This window comes from Orbicella faveolata, unplaced genomic scaffold, assembly GCF_042242905.1.
Source record: "Orbicella faveolata isolate gen_17 unplaced genomic scaffold, um_ofav_v1 contig_24, whole genome shotgun sequence".
Taxonomy (NCBI): domain Eukaryota; kingdom Metazoa; phylum Cnidaria; class Anthozoa; order Scleractinia; family Merulinidae; genus Orbicella; species Orbicella faveolata.
This window is the reverse complement of record NW_028301552.1, coordinates 15,391,772-15,411,495: the sequence shown is the minus strand read 5'-3', so window position 1 is coordinate 15,411,495 and position 19,724 is coordinate 15,391,772. Positions and strand designations below refer to the sequence as shown.

Sequence of the window (19,724 nt, the reverse complement as noted above, 5' to 3'; positions counted from 1 at the left end):
TAGTCAGCCGTAAAACGACGAGCAGCTGGAAACCTGTTAACAGAGATGAGAAGAGTAAGTTAAAATTTCTACAACTGCAACGTTTCCAAACAACATTAGGAAGGTGAAAACATTTCTAAATCGGAGTATTTAAGAACGTTTATATAGCCGGGTAACTTGCACTCCAGGTACATAAACTCTCTTAACTACTACGATTCTAACATGTCGCCACCTTCTTAATGTTGTGTAGAAACGTTGTAGTTGTAGATATTTTAAATGGCTCGTCTCATTTCTGAATATAGATTTCTAGCTGCCCGTCATTCACAGCTTAACTATCTAACGTGATATCATCATGCAATTATTTCAAGAAGATAGCAAAGGTAAGCCATGAACCCGATTATTCCTACGAAAAAATAAAGAAAACGCGAAAACTTCAATCTAGTCTTAGCGTTTGAACGATTATAGAGCTTCCGTCACTTTAGCCGAGATGAAAAAGCAAAACCCGACAACTTATAGGCCAATTTTTAAAAAATGTTCATGGCTTGCTTCGTTATCTTCTAGAAATTACCTCCAGCGTGGTGTTAAAGGTTAATGTCTGGTTGTCAAGCTTTAGAATGTATCACTATGCATCCTATGGCTCCTTTTTCATTTGCAAACGAAAATTATAACCTTTTAGAACAGACGATTGCAATAGAGCTAATAGAAAATGTTTGGTAAATTTTTATCCGTAGCAAACAATCGCGATAAAATTTTAGAAGAATCTGCAGACAATTGGAGTTGCGTTCGTGATAATAAATATAATTAGTGAATACAAACTATAGCGGTAAAATTTTCAAATAATCAGACAACTGGAGCTAAGAATTGAAAATCAAAGATGTAATGGTGAATACTTCAAGTAAAAATGTCTGTCAGTTGCGGGCGAAAGCTATTAGGACAATCAAACAATTGGAGCTACAAATTTTTGAAAAGCAACAAAGTTTGTGAATATTTTGGCTAAAAATATTTGTCAGTCCAAATAGTAGCTTTAACATTTTAAAATATTCAGACAATTGAAGCTACATTTCTAAAACACATTAAATTTGATAGTTTAAATGAAAGCCGAAACAATCTGAAAAATCAAACAATGAGACCTACGTTTTTGAAAAGTGATAATGAAAAAAAGTTGCTTGATGCCAGACAAAATTCAAGACAGCCTCGCTGAAAGTTAAACAAGAGGATATATTTGGTTTCTGATTGACCGTTTTGCACTTATTTCTATTCCGAAGAAACAAAATGGCAACCGAACGTTATCCGTACATAAATGTATAAGAGAATATCTGCCGATTAATGTAGTATTTTCAGGAAACGAAGATCAATCCAGGAACCCAATATCCTCTTCTAACACTACATATTTTCAAGGTGGCTCTGCATGTACACATTAAACGTCAAAAAATGTTCGCGCTTTTTACTACAGCGCATAAAACGAAAAAAAAAAAACGGAAGAAACACGAGCTAAATAAAGAAAAAAGCACTAAATATGTTGTGATCATATCAACAAATGTTTCAAATGTTCTAAAATTAACTTGAATAAAGCTGCGAATTGAACAAATTCAGAGTTGCAAACGAACCGATTCCTGGAAAAATTGAAATTTTTAAAATTTCAAATGACGAGGGAACGATAGAAATTGTTTTGAGCAAGGAAAGTGCTCTTTCAAGTAACGTACAGTTTGCTTCACATGAATTCATTTCCGTGAATTTTCAAGGAACATAAGGAAAAAATTTTAAACGTTTACGGCTATTCGACTGCAAATCGAAGAATCGATAAAAAAAAATCGATAAAGACACTTCATTATTTCGTAACTGAAAATACTAAGATTTGAAGAGTAGAAATAATTCTCCGACAACATAAAGTTTGATAGCTACACTGAAACAATTTTGCACGACAAGTTATTGAATGTTGTTTTTGAGCAAGGGCATTCTAATTGCCCTCCAACAGGCAATTCACATAAATTGAAACTGGGCTTTGGTAAAATATAGTGCTTAATGCAATATTGGAGAACAAGACAAATTAAAATGTTCAGGCTTCAACTGTCTGTCGAATTAAAACTGATCAAAACAGAATTTGCCAAGATGACTGACATGATCACGTAAACGGTAGTTACCATCACGGTTTGATTTCACCATGCAGCGCCACCTTTAAATACTCTACAAAGGTCATAGCCTAGTAACAGGTTTTCAAACTTAGGAGAGTTGAGCGATTGTACAACAATTTGGAATTTTCAAAACAAAATACTAGTAACAAAAACAATACTAGACTTTGACAAATACACGTCGTAAAGCATAAATTACAAATTAATTTAGTTGATGATCGCTCGAGCAAAGAAATAAAACTCCCCATAATTTGAAAACGTGCACTAAATGATAGCTAGAAAGCAGTTTAAACCTTTCCGTCAAAAATGGCACAGTTAATTTACAATCACTACCGAAATTAAATTTTTTGTGCCCCAATGTCACTTCCGATGCAAATATTTTGGCCGAGAAAAAAACAAAACGATTTTGAACTCGAAGATATCTCTTCTAGGTTAAACACTGCCATTTTTTATCGGTGAGATTTCAATTTAACCGAATTCTCAAATGCTCTTCTTAACATTGGCTCCATCCTCCCTGCTTGAATCCTTTTGGTCTCCTTATGTTTTCATGACTTTCCTGTCTTCAGTCGTTTACTCCCTGAAAATAGAGTAGATACAAGTTGCGTAAGGAACAAGCCCAAGTGTGGATACAAACGAGGAGTAGAGAATTCACAGTGAAGTGTTAGTACACGTGCGCGCATTGACAAGCACAAGACAAAGTTTGACAAAGAAATGTAATTTTTATAAAGATAGCCAAACTCTCGTAGAAAAAAATCCCCTAAGAACCTAGCATCTCGTGTCGTTCCAGAACAAGCTTCTATCGTACATTTTACTCTCTTACAAAAGCCATACTGTTGTTCTCAAGTTCAACACGAAATGTAAACCGAGTCCGGCAAGCGCACGTGGTAGAATGACTTGAAGCCGGTATTTTTGGTTGAAATATTACCTGAGAAGGTAGAATGCAAAGAAATTGATACTGACCATTGGCAGAAATGGGTGTCAACCAGGAGCCATCCGACTTCTCGTCCCCAAACATTGACGCCATTTCTTCTTCAAAGAATTCGCCTTTCGTGTAGAAGGGAACAGAACACATCTTACTCCGACGGCAGATACCTCAAAATGATAAACAAAGACTTCAGATCAGCAATAGTCATGAATATGGAAAATAACATTGGACCAATCAGCTAAAAGACACGCCACGAGTTATTAATGACAACACCCTTTGCACGCTTTCTTCGGTAAAACTCTGCATCTTCCTTTGTTTATGGGGAGCCCACGTGAACCAGTATGGACTGGTTATAAATATATAATTAAGCTTTTTTTACAGTCTTGAATGCCTGTCTATCCGGCTCATTTTGAATTTGGTAGCGTTCATTTTAACATTCCAAGATACAAAAACTGACTAATCATTACAGGTTTTCTTTTCCACTATCCATTCATCCTTATGCTACACTTAAACCGCCGTAAGGCCACGTACAACTTGTATTCAGGAAAAAATAAAGGCCAAAAACCAAGGTTGTCGAAGTCATTAACAAGGCAAAGTCTCAACGAAAAATCCTTGTTTTAAATCTAGTGTTTCGTGTTTGACGGCAAATACGACATGTGACCGCGTGACATTATCAGTGCTTGTCTAACCAGTGCCAGTCCCAGACATAGAGAGTCGCGCTTGCTGTGAAACTTGCACACAATTTTGATGAAAAAGAAAAATTTCTGCTTTCCCCATCACCCTACCTTTGCATGCAGGGAACTCACCGGAAGCCGAGGGAAACGTAGGGGGTTGTGAATAGCGGAACGCACGGAGAACGTGCGATGAAAGCTTTCATACATGTAGCTGGTGACGGTTTGTTCTGAGCCAGAGTAAAAACATTAGGAAAATCAGGTTTTTGATCAGCCTTACATCTTTATAAAATTTTTTATTAGGTCCATTGTTTCCTTTTCTCCTTACAAAGATTCGTGGTTATTTTGCTCTCGTTTGCACAAGCTGATGCACTCTTTTTGGTCTTTATATATTGATTACCAGCTCAAAAAAAAACGGGGGTTGGCAAGACGGGAATGCTGGATGGGAACTTTCGGTAACCCAGGTTTGGTCGCTTATTTCTATAAGTGTTTTTTATTACTAAACAAGTTGAAGTAAAAAGGAAAATTAAAAAACAAAAGATCAGTATTAAACCAAAAAATTATGAGTTTGAGACCAGCTCCGCGAACTGATGCTCTCCTAAACTTCGCTCGAGTGCTTTAACTGCATGAAATGACAAAAACCACCTGGATACGGAGGATTCATTATAAACTAGGCCTTTTACTGGGCTCATATTTGCACCTAGAGGAAACCACAGTGAATTCATGAGAAATGTTCTAGGGAACTAATCTATAATCTATGGGGAACGCATAGGGTAACGTGCACCGTAACGGAGAGAAGCGCAAGGTGAACGGATAGAACGCACGACAACATATGCATAGGAACGGGGGAACGGACGGCTTATGCACGGCTAAAATCGGCAGGAAAACCACAGCTAAACCAATAGGAGAGCTCTCAGAGTTGCCCATAGAGGAACACACCTGGACACGACAAAATGTGAGAGTAAGCGGGTTTGCGTACCGGCAAACACAAAAGGGAAAGTACCGGGAGGCATGGTGTTACAGACCAGCAAATTTAAATGTTTGGGGAGACTCACAGCAAGCCGGCACGAGGAACCCAGGAGGGAACCTCGAGTAAACCCAGTGGGAAAGGCGTGATCTGGGAGAAAAATACGGAAAAGCACAGTGAACGGATTCTGAATGGGAATAATAAACGTATGGAAAGCCCACAGTGGATGAAGGGAGAACAAAGAAGGCAACCAAGGGGAGGGAATAGCAAAGTAGGTAGGTAGGTAGGTAGGTAGGTAAGACTTTATTTTACGAGGGTAACATTTGTCAGTATTAAAACTGATAACCTAATGGCCCTCAAAAATTAAAATTTTAGAAAAAGAAAGAAATAGTACAATCGTAACAATATTAAAAATAACTAAAATAAAATAATTAAGCCTACATACATCGTAAAATATTTATAAAATGTGATTATTTACAGTGCGGGAAACAAAAGGGCGGAGGCCTCTCATTTGTATATAACCGTGCAGAATATGTAGTTATTTCCTTCTCAAGGGGACTAGAAGTTGAATTGTACCGTACGAGTTGCTTGGATATTGCTCTGAGGGAGGGGAAGGGGAGGCTCAAGGTTCTGGGAGCTCTTGGCGGGTAATCGCGTCCACGCGAGACTGTGCTTTTGGGCTCAAATGGATCTTGAAAAAAGGCGGGTTTCATGTGACTCGCGTGACTGCTCTTTCAAAGGTTGCATTGTGTTGTACCGTGCTTTTCATGTGGTTTTACTTAGCGGTTAAGCTGCGCTATGGCCTCATGGTTAGTCATGCCCTGGTCTTCGGATCGAGCGGTCCAAGTCCGCGCCCTGGCCGACGACATTGTATTGTTCTTGAGGAAGACAATACTTTCACAGTGCCTCTCTCCACTCATGCGGGTGTATAAATGGGGTACTAGCGAATTTAATGCTGGTGTCAGTGGATGGTAACCCTCCCTCCCATCCAGTGGGGAGTAGAAGTACTCGTAGTTGCTTCATGCTACTGAAACCGTAGATAAGCTCGGGCCTGATGGGTCACTTGGCTCGTATGCAGACGTTACCTTATCTTCACCAAAATGCCTTTATTTTCACGAGCAAAAATGCAGTTTAACTTTGACAACGCGGTTTTAAGCTTTCTTACGCTTCGTGTTCTACGTAGTCTACTTGCCTTAGAGAGGCTTTAATTTACACTACATCACTATTGAGATATTTACACCTCTCATTACCCGTAGCTTTTTAGTATCACGCACTTAACAGGCTTTTCTTTTTTCTTCATTTTAACGCCTACTGTCTACTACGAATTGTTTCTTTATTAAAATAAAATTTGTAATAAATAACTCAGTCTATTTATGGCGACGACTCAGGATCAAACCTAATGCAAAATAAGTAAACCCTACAGCAGCCTGTGTAGCAGGCGTTAAACGGGGGAGAGGACCTGGGGGAAGGGAGAGTAGGGAGGCGTGTGGGAGAGGAGGAACATGTTCCTTCTCCTTCTTTACCTCCCCTCACCCTTCCTCCCCTAACCCTCACCGTTTACGCCTACATCGCAGTCTTAACTCAACAGCTTATGCTGCTCATTTGTATTAAGTTCAGCTCATGTGAAGCTTAGCATTTGATCCTGGCCTAACTATACCAATGATTTTCTACGTAAAAATGTATGGCTGCTCAATAATGTAAACATACAGCAGTCTACAGTCTACACATGACAGACAGAAGCAGCTGAAAACGTGAAATGCTTAAATTATTTTTTGACACACAGTCAATTCATAATGGCCGACTGAAATTCGCTCTAAGCCTTAAAAGTAATATACAGTCAGATGTGTTGTAAAAAATTAACACGTCTTACAGACGAATGATGAAAACAGAGGATGTCATCAACTTAGAGATAAACATCTTACGATGTACACTGTCACATCACCTTCTCTATAACAGTAAGAAAGTCACAATGTGCAATTCCAGAAAATATCCTTACTCCCCCACAGAAGGGATTGGCATTTCCTGGGGGGTGGGGGGTCCTGTAAAACCCAAAAATTCAAAGAAATGTATGAAGCTCAATTGGAATTTCCCGAGGGGTGGGGGGGTCTTGAAAAAAATGGATATTTTCTGGAGCTACACAATCCATGACAAGCATTTGTGTCAATATCTCTCCTATGCAACACAAAAACAACTATGAGAAACACAGACACCACCAAAGCCAAAACTTACAACAAGTGTGTCATTAATGAAATATTTACAAATTAGCCTTGTTTCATGTATATCTATCTACAATCCAATTTCTACAGTCTCAAACTCGGCCTGTCTAGAGTGTTTTCACATGACGTCACGGCAGACATACATGTATTGGTGTCCCAAAACAATGCAAAGGCGGCCATGATGGTGTCTCAAACCAATCTTGCAGGAGTTGAACTTTTTTCTTACGTAAGCAAAAAATGTGATGGCCACATCGGTGAAAACACTCTATAACTATTATGTCTGGTTTATGACTAACACTTGCAGCTTATTTAATGATCAGTATATTCCACATGTCTTGGACCCTTCCTAAAGGGGTTGGTGAATGATTTGTTGGACCTCTTCTTCCTGTCTAAGGTTCCTAAGACAAATTAAAAAGGATTTTAAAAAATACGAAAAGCTTTAGTTCAGTAAAGTGTATTAACAATAGTTTTCTTTGATTTGGGTTGCCTTGCAACACTTTAGGTGAGAAGCTGGGCCGAGAAGTGGACAATATTCAGAGCAGGAAACTGTTTTTTTTTTGTCTGCGATTGTGTACATGAAACCATGTTTTAGTGATGCAAGCCAGACTTAACATTGCCAAAAAATGGCAAAGCCAGTAATTAGCAGAGTTAACAATTTCAATCAAGGTAAAGATGGCATTCTGGCCTAAATCCCTTGCAGATTAACTCACGATGCCAGTCTATCACAGGGTTACCCCCCAGCATTTAATGTGCTGGTACCCCGGGTACAACCAGGGGCTGAGATTTCCCAATCCTGAGCCAGGAGCTAGTTGCACTCCTAGAGTAAGAGGAGGGGGGGGGGGAGGTACTGAGAGAGTGAAGCGTCTTGCCCAAAGCTAATTTATCGTGATGAATCCACTGATATGGAAACCACTGTGTTAACTGTAAGGCCAGTGAACCTATGAGCTAATCACAGGGCAGAAAATGAATATTTAATGGTTTTGAGCATGATACATAATATACCAAAGACATGTTAAAGAAAATCAAAAGAATAATGCAAAGCACAAACCTTCAAGAGTGGAGAGACTGAGTCGTTCCATTCTACAACTAATTTTGCCACCTGTTCAACAAAACAAGCCATGAGAGGGTTAATGAAATATCACATTTACTTTGGTGGGGCTGATGTCAAACCTCATTTAAACAGCTAGGCTTAGCTATACTATTTCAGATCTGCCAGGCAACTTAAACTTCCAATTTGGTCCAGAGCCATACAGCCATACAATACAAAAAGCACTAAGGGTATTAAATGATTTACACTAATGCGTAATCCATGTCTTCATGATGTACTGCTCATCCGCATTGCAATAACACAACTTTGTCTCAAGTCAAAATCCCACGAATACGTTCATAGAGTAATTTCTGCCAAAACAATACTTTATCTTATTTTAGCCTGCTTACTAAGTTAAAACAGAAAACAGACACTTTTTGAGAGCCTAAGTGATGCACACTAAAGACACAAATCAAAACACTAATTCTCTACAGGTTAATGTGATTTTTAAAGTCGAGGACCAGATAGAGCATTGACTATCTTGCCACTAGTAAAACAGATCGAAGGACATCAATTTTAATATGAGATATTTGGCCCCAAGTCTCTTACGTCTGAAGTTAAGTTACAGTTAACGGGTTAAACAATGTTCTGTTCCTTTTTACTCTTTAAAAATCGTATGCCTCCATCCTTATATGGGTACATGTTTACAAAACACAATGCTGCTATGTTTAAGGACACTTGTGCATGTCTCTTTTAACCAGGTTCCACTACTGTATGTAATTATTTTTATCTTCTTTATTTAAAAAGCAATTGAAATATAATCAGATTTGACAAGCAAATAATATTTGGACTCACCTCGTCCATCATCACGGCAATTCCTGTTGATAAGTAGTAAAGAGAATGACAGTGTCAACCTTTGATAAAGGTCTTACTGAACACTATTTACTAAAACTAACTGTTAAAGTTTCAAGTCTGTCCTAGTTACAGGGATTATGCATGCTTATCACTGGGTATGCTTGTTACAGTGGGTGAAAGTTAATCTCAGTTGCAAATACACTCAACAGCTTTAGCATTAACATGAAACATCAGTTACGCTTAATGATTATCATCAGGTCTCATGTATTGTAATACTGTTTGTGACTGGTAAAATAACTACCTTCATTATCACTTACCCTCCAGGCTCATCACAAAGAACACAGGATTGTACCATAGCATCCATCATTTCTGCCTGAAAATATAATCAAAAACAATATTACAATAAGATCACAATATTGCCATGAAAAGAACAGCACCCAAGGCAGTTGATAAAAACTACAGTGAGTGTGCTTATTACAAATATTCAATCAATTGACAAGTTTTTTTGCCACAAGCTTTTTTGAGCTTATACATGTAGAATAGTAGGGAGTAACCTTCCCCATTAAAGATCATGTGATATATTTTGCAGTTTATCTACAATGTAATGTTTCAGGAAATAACCTTACCACTCCCATGGGGAGGATATTTGGTTTGAACCCCCTCTCCCAATCCCCTAGTTCTGGAAATTCCAATTTTCATCATACATATATTCCTTTAAAAAGTTTGGCTTTTAAGCCACCTTCCCTCACTCTTGTAATTTCCAAAAACCCTCCTTGGGGTGGGTATGGACATTTTCTGGAACCACATTGTGTTGAAACATCAAGGTGGCTCAAAACAGTTTCCTACAGAATTTTTTAACCTTTGCCAAAAGTTGCATCTCATCATGCTTATTAAAATTTGATAAATAAAAGAATTCACTGTGCTGTTTTTGAATTATAAGTCCCTAAAGCTGTAACTAAGGGTGATTTAGCAAGTAATACTGTTGCTATGGTTACCTGTTGTGTCCCGAAAATGATAACAATGCATTCACCAATGATTGGGCAGTTTTTTGAAACCATGATTTTTAGCATCAAGTGATAAAGAGTGGTTCATAACGACCCATCAAAATCTAATTGCTGGAAACTGTTTTGAGCCACCTTAAATGCATCTAATAGTAATTATTATACAATAGATGAAGATTTTGGTAACTTCTTGTGATCACTGAGAATAGAACTGAATTGTTTTCTAGTATACAATCCTAGAGCTCGACTTTTAAACATGCTGAATTGACATGATTACAAAGAATCTTGCTAGTTAACTGGTCAGTAATTGTTTGTCCTACCTGTTTGGAGAAAATCTGCAGCCTTTGCGCTTCTGTTGGATCACTGCTACCTTCTGGAGGATCAAACTCCAACCAGAATGTGTCCATGCAGCCAGGTTCAAGAGCTGGAGCTGGGGTATAATCCCATGACAACTCCTCAAATGCCAGGCTCAAAAGAATATCCTTTACAAAAAAAAAAAAGAAAACAAGCAATTTTAGCATCAATGTTTACCTCTTAGAAAAAAATAAAGATATATATATATAGCTAAATATCATCTTGAACTTGAATAGAATAAATCTTTGAGAGTGCTCAACCCTGAGAAGAGCAGTAATTATAATGGTCAATGGTAGTAAGATTCGTTAATATTGCTTGATGAGTGTGGTCATTCTTTGTCCATACGAAACAGCGTTGTCACAATAAAACGATGAATTGAAATCTTACTACCACTGACCATTATTTAAGCAATAGACCACAAGTTTTTATGGTTTATAGGCTGATAAACCCACACAGGATGTTGGAAGAACACAAGACGAATTCGTAAATCACAAGCTGCAGGCAAGTGATTTACATCTTCTTCGACTGTTCTTCCAACATCCCACGTGGTTTATCAGCCTATAAACCACAGAAACTTGTGGTCTATCACTTTTATATAATAATTCAAAAGACACGTGAAATTTCCATGAGTTTGCTGGCACAATAAACCATAGCTGATTGACCAATCATAGTGCACACAATGATTTAATTATTATATTAAGCTAAATACCATCTTTATGTTAACTTTGTATTTTTGACATTGAAAAAGTTATGATTCTGGGAAACTCTAATGCCAAACAGTCAAACTAAAAGTTCTAGTTACAAAACATCACCCATTTCATGGCATCATCATGGTAATCACATGATTTCAAGTGCAATTAAGAAAAAATTAGCACAAGTAAGAGTTTTAAAGGCTAATAAAATTCCTTACACCTGTAGCATGAGTGCAATTTGTTGTCTTTGGGTTAAGATTTACACTTGTAGTCATTTATTCCAAATTGCATGAGAATAAAAAAATGATTACTTGTTCATAATTGACTTGAAAATAGACTATTAATAAAAGGTCTTTGACTAACCATTGTCTACTAAGCCAGGCTGCAGTGCCCTGGGCCTACCAACTATCTTCGAAAATTTCTGAAAATATCTGCAAAACCTCTGAAAATTTTGGAAAATCATCTTGAGGAGATCTTCAGCAATCTTTGGATGATGTTTAGAAATCTTTGAAAGGGTTTGGGTGATCTTGGGAGGCTCATACTGTATTCAGAAGGGATCAGGTGATAATGGAATCATTCAAAAAAGCTCTAATGTTATTGTCTTCTGTTGTCTTCTGTTAATTGTGCGGCATATACATACATTTTTGTTGTCATCAATCACATGGACCCGCTCTCTGTTAATGGCAACTCTCACAGGCAGGTCGGAATTCCCCAAAATGTTTGAAAACACAGAAGACGAGGGACATTCAATTTGACCTCGGAAGAAAACACTCCTGTTTAAACCAGAAGAGAATCAGTTAACATAAAATTTAACATAGTATTTAAAGTACAGTTTTATGAATAGCTGTATCTTATATGTAAATGCTGATCGCCAGTTAATACCAGTGATCCAGTGATCACTGATTGGCCTTTCAGGTTAAATAAAGTCTTTTATTTTATTTTATTTAAAACATGATCAGTGCCAATAACAACTAGCACATGTATTATATGCGTAAATTTATTTAATATTAATATTAAAAAACCTACCCATAGAAGGAAAATCCCCAGCAATATTCCAAGAACATTTTATGGCAAGCTTTGACATCTCTCACTTTGTTGGAAACATCTTTATACTGCTGCAGGAGCTTGAGTTCCAGAGATGAACGAGGTGACCGACCACGAAACGACCATGTGGATTTGCACACCCAAGCTGGTAGGTAATCCGTCAACTTGCTCCTACAAAAAACAGATTGTGTCTCATTATGGAGCAAAATTTTTAACATTGTCATTGCTGTTGTTGATTCAATACAGAGGAAATTAAACGATGACACTAAAATAATGATTGTCTACTGAGGCCATGTAAACTATTCCATGTTATGTGTATTAACCGTTTGCAGATTACTCGTCAGATACCATTCATCTTTAATTCTCATGCTTTGTGCTACACATACATTAACTTTGCACTTTGAGAGCTTTCAAAGAAGGATTGAGTGGGAGTAAATGGGATAAAAGTTCATGAGGATGGAAAGGGCAAAAAGCAGTGTTCTCAAGATGTTGGTAACTACACAAAAATGTAAGAAAAATAGTGAAAGATAACAGAATATTTTGCAACTGATAAAGCACAAAAAGAAGGGCCACACTAGGGTGGGTGGTACCCACGCATAAATGTGACAAGAAAAGAAAGAGTTGGAAAGTTTGGACTCAGTCCTTCCCAGCCTCTAACCCTAACCTTTAAAAACACAACAAAAGTAATGCACATGATTTGAACACTGTATTTAGAGCCATGATGTAACATAATAATTGTATGTCAGAAGCTGACAACAATAAAGATAAAAACTTACTTGAAAGCACCAGACGTGTGTACTTCAGGATCAAAAATGCCATTTTCAATGAAAGCAAGAATACCTCCCAGTGTCAGAGCATCTTTTGTGCTTATAGGATAGTTTCCACTCAAAACATTGTATTTAGCCTGGAAAAAAAGAATGAAACAAGAGAGTGTTCAAAGTAAAAGAAAAAGAAATCGAGGGGATCATGTATTTGACAACAAACACACATCAGTTGAATACTGTGCATGTGTGTTGTGATGCCTACCTAAAACTGATCATCCTTTTTCAAGCTTTTTATTAGTGGTGTCTTGCATTCAAGATATGTACATGCAGCACGTCTGGTTTAAACTACAGATAACTAAACCCTCATATCAAATTAAATCTTATAAAACTGGCTATCAAGCTATCCCAGGAATTTTGAATAAAAATGAGTTGTTGAATTTTTTATGACCTCTAAATCTGAGCTTCCTAGTCACCTTTTGAAATTTGTATACTGTTGTGGAGAGACGCACTGTGAGAGTTAAGTGTCTTACCCAAGAGCATAACACAATAATATTACCCCAACCAGAGCTACAACCCTGACTTCTCAATGTAGAATCCAGTGCACTAACTACAACGCCACAACTCCTCCTTAGTCATGTCATACTCATCTGTCTTTTTATTGGTTTTTCATGTAACATAGAACTACTATTATGATAAAGCCATGTATTTCACTAGCAAATCGTGCAGGGTTCAATGCAAAATTAAAAACTAAATTAAACCCATGACAAACACACTAGTTACCTCTTCAAACAATCTTCTGATAATTCTGTCATCCCTTATCTGCATGAAAAGAGAGCAATTAAGTACTCACTTATGTTGCTTCATACTCATGTATTCAGATAACAATTACAGGTATGTAATCTAATAATAACAATTAACAAATTATAATTTTTGATCATTTCGTTTCAGTGCTACTGCAGTCCAAAAGATAGGACTGAAATAAAGTAACAAAAACAGCACAACATGTATTTTAGAAATTACCACATAATCTTAAAACAAATTATATTTCTTTATTTAATTCAACAGAATAAAAATTATGAATTGGTAGTAATTGTTACTTACTCTCTTTTCCTCTGCAAGGGGAAAAAATGAATTCCTCTGGTAAGACAGAATTGGCTCATCTGAAGAAAGAAGAAATTGTCAATGGTAAAAATTAGTGATCATTGTAGGGTAATAAAATTCCAACCAGTTAGGTTAGAGAGAAATAAAATCAGAATGTATCCCTACAAGAAAAAAGTGCAACAGTTACACACCTTTTTCAGCCACCTCTTCAGGTGTATTGGTAAACTTCTTGAGTAACTCTGTCCACACCTTACGTAATCTAAACGGCCTGTGATGAGCCTTCAACTGAAGCTCTGCAATAGAACAACACAGTCAAAGCAATATAAGATACCTGACAAAAAGTCTGCAAGTCAAACTACATTAGAATTAGATTAGGTTAATAGATACATGAAATTAAAGGCACCTTGTCATTCTTTCAAGTTTAAGTAATGTCCTTGAGGACTTGGCATAATATTATACTGTCAGACTTGATAGTTAACTCTTTCAAATCATATTATTTTTTATCAGATGTATAACATAGTTTTGTATCTACATGTACTTACGTAAGAGAGGTGAAATAAGCCACACACAGAAAACCTGCGAGGCTACAGGAGGAAGAGACAGATTTTCTGACATGATTGTATTGATAGTTCCTGCGACAGTATTCTTTCCTTCCTCAAGATTCAACAGACGGCCAGACTTTTCCACTAAGAATACAGCCACAGTCAATGCTGAAAGAAAAGTCAACAGGTTTAAAATGCAGTGCTTGTATCGGCGTTCCAGATAATTTTTTCAGTGCAGGGTGTCAATAATGAATTCCAACAAGTCAATTCCCACTATTCCCACCAATTCATTATAAATTTTCTATTACTTTGTCGGGTCATGTAGCTGACCTTGTTGGGGTTTTGAACTGAGACCCCTCACTTATCTGGAACACTGACTTGTATGTGGCTGGAACCATTACTACACTTAAGTGTCTGCCTTCAGGAGGTGTTTGATAGTGGAAGTTCATTTGTACATGTAAGACTATGAGTTAAAATTGTTGAAGAGACCTTCAACGGAACAAACATGGCCAAATATTTTCCATTAGTGGATGTTCAGAACAACTAAATGATTAGAAGCCTCTGTTAGTACTAATGCTTTATAACAGATTTGTTGGTTTTGATTCTTGCAATTGTTCGAGAGATAATGCCTTTTTATGATTGTTTGACATGTACAAAATTAACGTACATTGTTTCCTGTTATTCTCTTTGGCTCACACATCACTAGATACTGTTTACATTTGTCAAAGTGCAGTATAATGAAGCAATTTTTACTCACGTTGGTGGGGAAGCGTTCCAACATAATCAGATCTGTTTCCCCATGAAATGGATTTCTTGATAGCAGTATTTGTCTTAGGCCTTTTCACAGCAGCACCTTCCTCAGAATGCAGCCTTTTGAAATCAGGATGCGCTATGTTTGCCTTGCCCAGATGGGAAAGTTCTACTGCCTGAGCAGCCATTGTGGTCTAAAAAGAGAAGAACACAATTAAATGAGCCAATTTTCTATCATCAAGGTACTGTAACAAATGGAATGTTGAGCCTCAAATTTCTAGTTATATTACAAACTCATGAAAATCTGATTTTAGCTCAAGAATTCTAGAATTCTGACATTTGTATTGTCATGTAAATCATAGATTGCTTTTGAACAAGTGAAGTACATTCTAGAACACAAATATATGTTGTCAAGTGCACGTTACTGACAGGAAACCTTGTGGGATTGACTCCATTAAAGAAATCACTATAATCAACGTAATCAAAAGTGCTTGCAGCCAAAAAAAAAAGGTAACTTCAGTAACCTGGGAAACGGAACCTTGATCAATTGTTCATTTCAAAGTATGAAAATCATGATGTAATCACACAACTTTATAAGTTGCTAAAGGGATCAAATTATTGTTATCTTGCAAATGCATCTGTTAATCAGTTCACCCTTGATTAAGTTTATTCTATTCTTGAAAGATCTGGGTCTACCCCTTAGGCTTGAGAATTCTTTCTTAACAACCTTTCCTTAAGCTGATATTGAAAGCAGAGTATAAGAATTACTGCACCTCGCACAAGAGCAGTATCTTCTAACTTAATGCACCTAAACATTTTTTAGGAGAGTTAAGAGGAAGGTGGGGATGGGGAATCTTATCACCAAGTCAAAAAAAAGTGTTGAAAATGAAAATTTGTGTTCACATTTCTCGAAAAAGTACTCTATAAATGTTAAATAGAATTATTTATGCTTCAATCATGATTTACAGATTCATACATGTACATGTGGGTCACACAAAGGCCAATCACAAAGTCACAAAATAACTCACTGTCACTTGATAATAATGATAGTTTAAGACTTAATTTATATTTGTATGTGTGTAATAATTCCTGTATATTCACAGACAAATTGTAAATGGTTTCTATATTAAAGGGCTCTTTTCCATAGCAGCTGTTTCCCAGTTTCACTAGCAAATTACCCAAAATTTGTGCTTTCCCTAAGTTCCTTTCTTTGCTCTTTGATTTTCCCATACACTCATCAAATTTCAAGTCACTCTTGAAAATTTTCCACAGACAACAACTTGAGCTTTTCCCACATTGGTGGTTTGCATGGCCTTCTAAGAGTCGGAAAGATTTTCAAGCATAAAATTCTTGTCAGACCTTCATATTTCAACGTTCTAGGATTGTACACACTGAAGTTCCCATTTCTGAATTTATGCAGGATTCATCTGTAAGTGTGTTTTTAGACACCACAAGCAGTTGAACTTGTCAGTCAAAATTTTCTCCTGATAATTTTAGTCTAATAACAGAATATTGTTCCCTTTTTGGGATAGCATAATCAGCATAGACAGAAAAATGCTGATACATGGTGGTACCTAAGCACATCCATTGAAAAAACCTAAATTACATAGCCAGACTGACTGGCAATTTCAATTTAGTATTTTAAGAGCCATTAATTACCAGTGCAACATCCTGTCGCACTTATCTTGGACAAGGATTACAGAATATTTGTAATCAATGCTTATATGTGTTAACAAGGGTATTTTTCTTCTGGCTAATGTTTCAGCTGCTTCAATTAAATTCTCAATAATTGACTAAGCTGAATACCAAACCACATTGTAAGGCACATTACATCATACCATTGATTCAAACTTTCAGTAAAGTTCCATGAACCATCTTGATAACAAGAGTAAAACCTGGTTCTTAAGATATTAAGTTGAAGAAACATTAGGTACTCGGAAAAAAAAGGTTCGTACATCAATTGCTTGTCATAATAAGCTAGGCCAATAACCGTCAACCCACTACACGGGTTGATCAGAGCTTATTCCAAAAACGCCCACATCTACCTACCATGATCCTTATACCTGGTGTTTCCACAAATTGTCAAAATTGGATCTACTCTTCTACTATTTTATACCGACAGAAAACGCGGTAAATGCCTATTTTTGGTATAGCTGTCAACGATGCGTGCGTAAAGGTGCAGACATGCTAATATCTTGACATGTTGTGTAATCCACATAGTGGTGAATTCAATATTTCTCAAAAGGGAGCTTTGCTACATGTACATAAAGCAGGCTTACAAGTATTTTAGATATTGGACTTCAGTTCGATGTAAATTCAAGTTAAATTTTTAAGGCTTAGCATGCTCTCCATGAGTCTTTGCCCCCTAAATATGAGCCCAAAATACGCGAGATACTTCAAATTAAGCTTAGAACTGAAAACTGACTTGAACTTCGTACTCACTAACGAAAGTCTGTCGACAATTCGAGACGACTAATGGCCTCGCTCAATGGCATTTTATGGTGAAGGCAACATGAATTTCGAGCAGTTTTTCGTCACTCATTTAAACCCAAAGTTAAAGAATAAAGTAAGCACCTATTTTCGCCGACAAATCTTTCATGTTCCTGACTTTCAGACACCAGCAAATACAGTATACACAGGTATACAGGAAGCTTGAATCGTTAATATGTTTATACACAAAATTAACATGCAGATCTCTCCAGCTTTATCATCTGAACACGATCGTAACACGCTAAGTACAGAACTCACCTTGAAGAGAAAAACTTAAACCACAATTTGACCAAGAAATAGAGGGAATTCTTCCAAATGTCCGCGAAGAATCAGCCGCTAAAATGAGATGTTCCGTTTGGCTGCGGATCTTGAAGTCAGGCGGATACAGCACTCGTGACCTTTTTGGGGCCAAGCACTATTTTGACGAAAATGTCACACCCCCACAGCTATATCAACTGACCATTACTCGTCAGAAAGTACGGAAAACAACTTCAGCCTTATGTTTTAGGCCAAAACAAGAATGCTATCGTCTGCTTCAATTTTGCGAAGGTGCTGAAATTGTCAAAGCCGTTTCCATACCCATAATGCCGTTTGTTTAGTGGGACTTCTCCCCTCTGTACCCGTGAGAAAAATGTTCGCACGTGAGCAATATTATGACGGTGCTATGGTATTTTTCGCACGTTACATCACGGAAGCTCACGGAACCGGCGCAGGTACACACCCCTGTGTTTGTAAAATACGTTGAGTTATGTGCCTCAAGGGCCAAGACGTGGGCAAGATAACGTTTAGAAATCGATAGAAAGCTGATCCTATTTGTTTTGGCTAGCAAGCTTCTGGATATCAGTGAGCATCACACCCTCACCCTTTGGAACGTTGTTCTGTTAGACGCGGAAAATTAATCACAAAATGCATTTTTCGCAGTATATTTAAACGTTTACAAATTTTGTTGAATAAACCGTGGAGAACGGTTTTCTGTTGACTTTAATAACATATTTACACAGAGGTCAATACACCAAGAAACTGCCTCAGCAGCCCTCGCTCAGCGAAAATTCTTCCTCATTGCAAAAAAAAAAAAAAAAAACGCGCTTAATGCAAATACCAGGAGAATATAGACAGCCATGTCATTTATGATGTTCGACACCGGAAAAAGACAACTGAAAAAGATGCAGTTATTAACATTTTGAGCATACTTCGTCGTGTTTCGCAATCATTAGAACTTCATTTAACCTGTGACGTACATAATGAGTGACGTCAAAGTCTAAACATATAAGGAAATGGCATGACCCGTGACGTATTTGAGTTCGTGACAGAACTTACTATGGTATGCAATATCAAATGTTTACGACATGCGATCTGAACGTAATGTTACGTAAGAGAGGAGAAAGCGGTTCAAAGAGCTAGGGATAAGACAGTTCTGCTAGAAGTTCATAAATCACTATGTACCTTATGTACTGGCTAATAATCTCTGCCTCAACTTTGAATGTTTGTTATTCATTTACTTTAATTTATCTAACTTCTTGTTTTTCCACGAAACTAGCTTCGGTAGATGTCTGTTCGCAAGTTGAATGGGCTAAATTTAACCAAAATATTTTCTGCTAAATATTAGATTAGGTGTATGAACTCTTTTCGACTCAGCAGGTTCTCGTTCACAAACCTCCACATTTTTCAAATCTCTGTTTATCCGTATTTTGTTGTGTATCGAAATAAAGAAACTTGAAGCTCTCGGAATTCAATTATAAAAAGATCCCCCAGCCAAATTTGAAGCTAATTAACTGAAACTTAAACCTCCCATCCTTCCTTTTGTTACATTAATTTTCTTGATCTAGATTCTTCCGACAAATGTAAGTTGCCCCGTAAGGCAGGTAATGAAAAAAACCTCAAACACATACACAACGGGGAAAGTGGATAAGGACGCGACCAAAATATTCTCACGTATACAGATTTTTTTTTAAACTTGCCATGCCGTGGTAGTATAATGTAAACATCAACTTTTGCCAAAAAAGCAAAAAACAAAAAAAAAAAGAAAACGGGGGTCACCGTGCTCATTTTGAGATAACCCGCAATACAGACCATGCGTTTTAGAAGACATCGTTATTTTGAGACGATAATAATTTACAACTATCAGCAATAAAAGAAGCTACATAAGCCGAAATTTAGATCAGATGAACACTCTCAGTTCAACAAAACTAATTCATTGGTTAAAACGTTTGCAGCTGA

General features: G+C 37.1%; 1 protein-coding gene across 1 annotated transcript; it reads right to left on the bottom strand.

Annotated features, from left to right (window-relative positions):
- Positions 1-5,757: 5,757 nt before the first annotated feature.
- On the bottom strand, positions 5,758-18,119 carry LOC110046765 (putative FERM domain-containing protein FRMD8P1). The gene is made up of 14 exons (XM_089291300.1): positions 17,766-18,119; positions 15,025-15,211; positions 14,268-14,435; positions 13,917-14,018; positions 13,726-13,784; positions 13,405-13,443; positions 12,637-12,764; positions 11,843-12,031; positions 11,457-11,589; positions 10,091-10,252; positions 9,087-9,142; positions 8,770-8,792; positions 7,936-7,986; positions 5,758-7,285 (listed from the first exon to the last, which is right to left on the bottom strand). Exons 2-14 carry the CDS (start codon positions 15,203-15,205, stop codon positions 7,197-7,199), a joined length of 1,380 nt encoding a protein of 459 aa, XP_089147426.1. The 5' UTR covers positions 15,206-15,211; positions 17,766-18,119; the 3' UTR covers positions 5,758-7,196.
- Between the last annotated feature and the right edge of the window lie 1,605 nt (positions 18,120-19,724).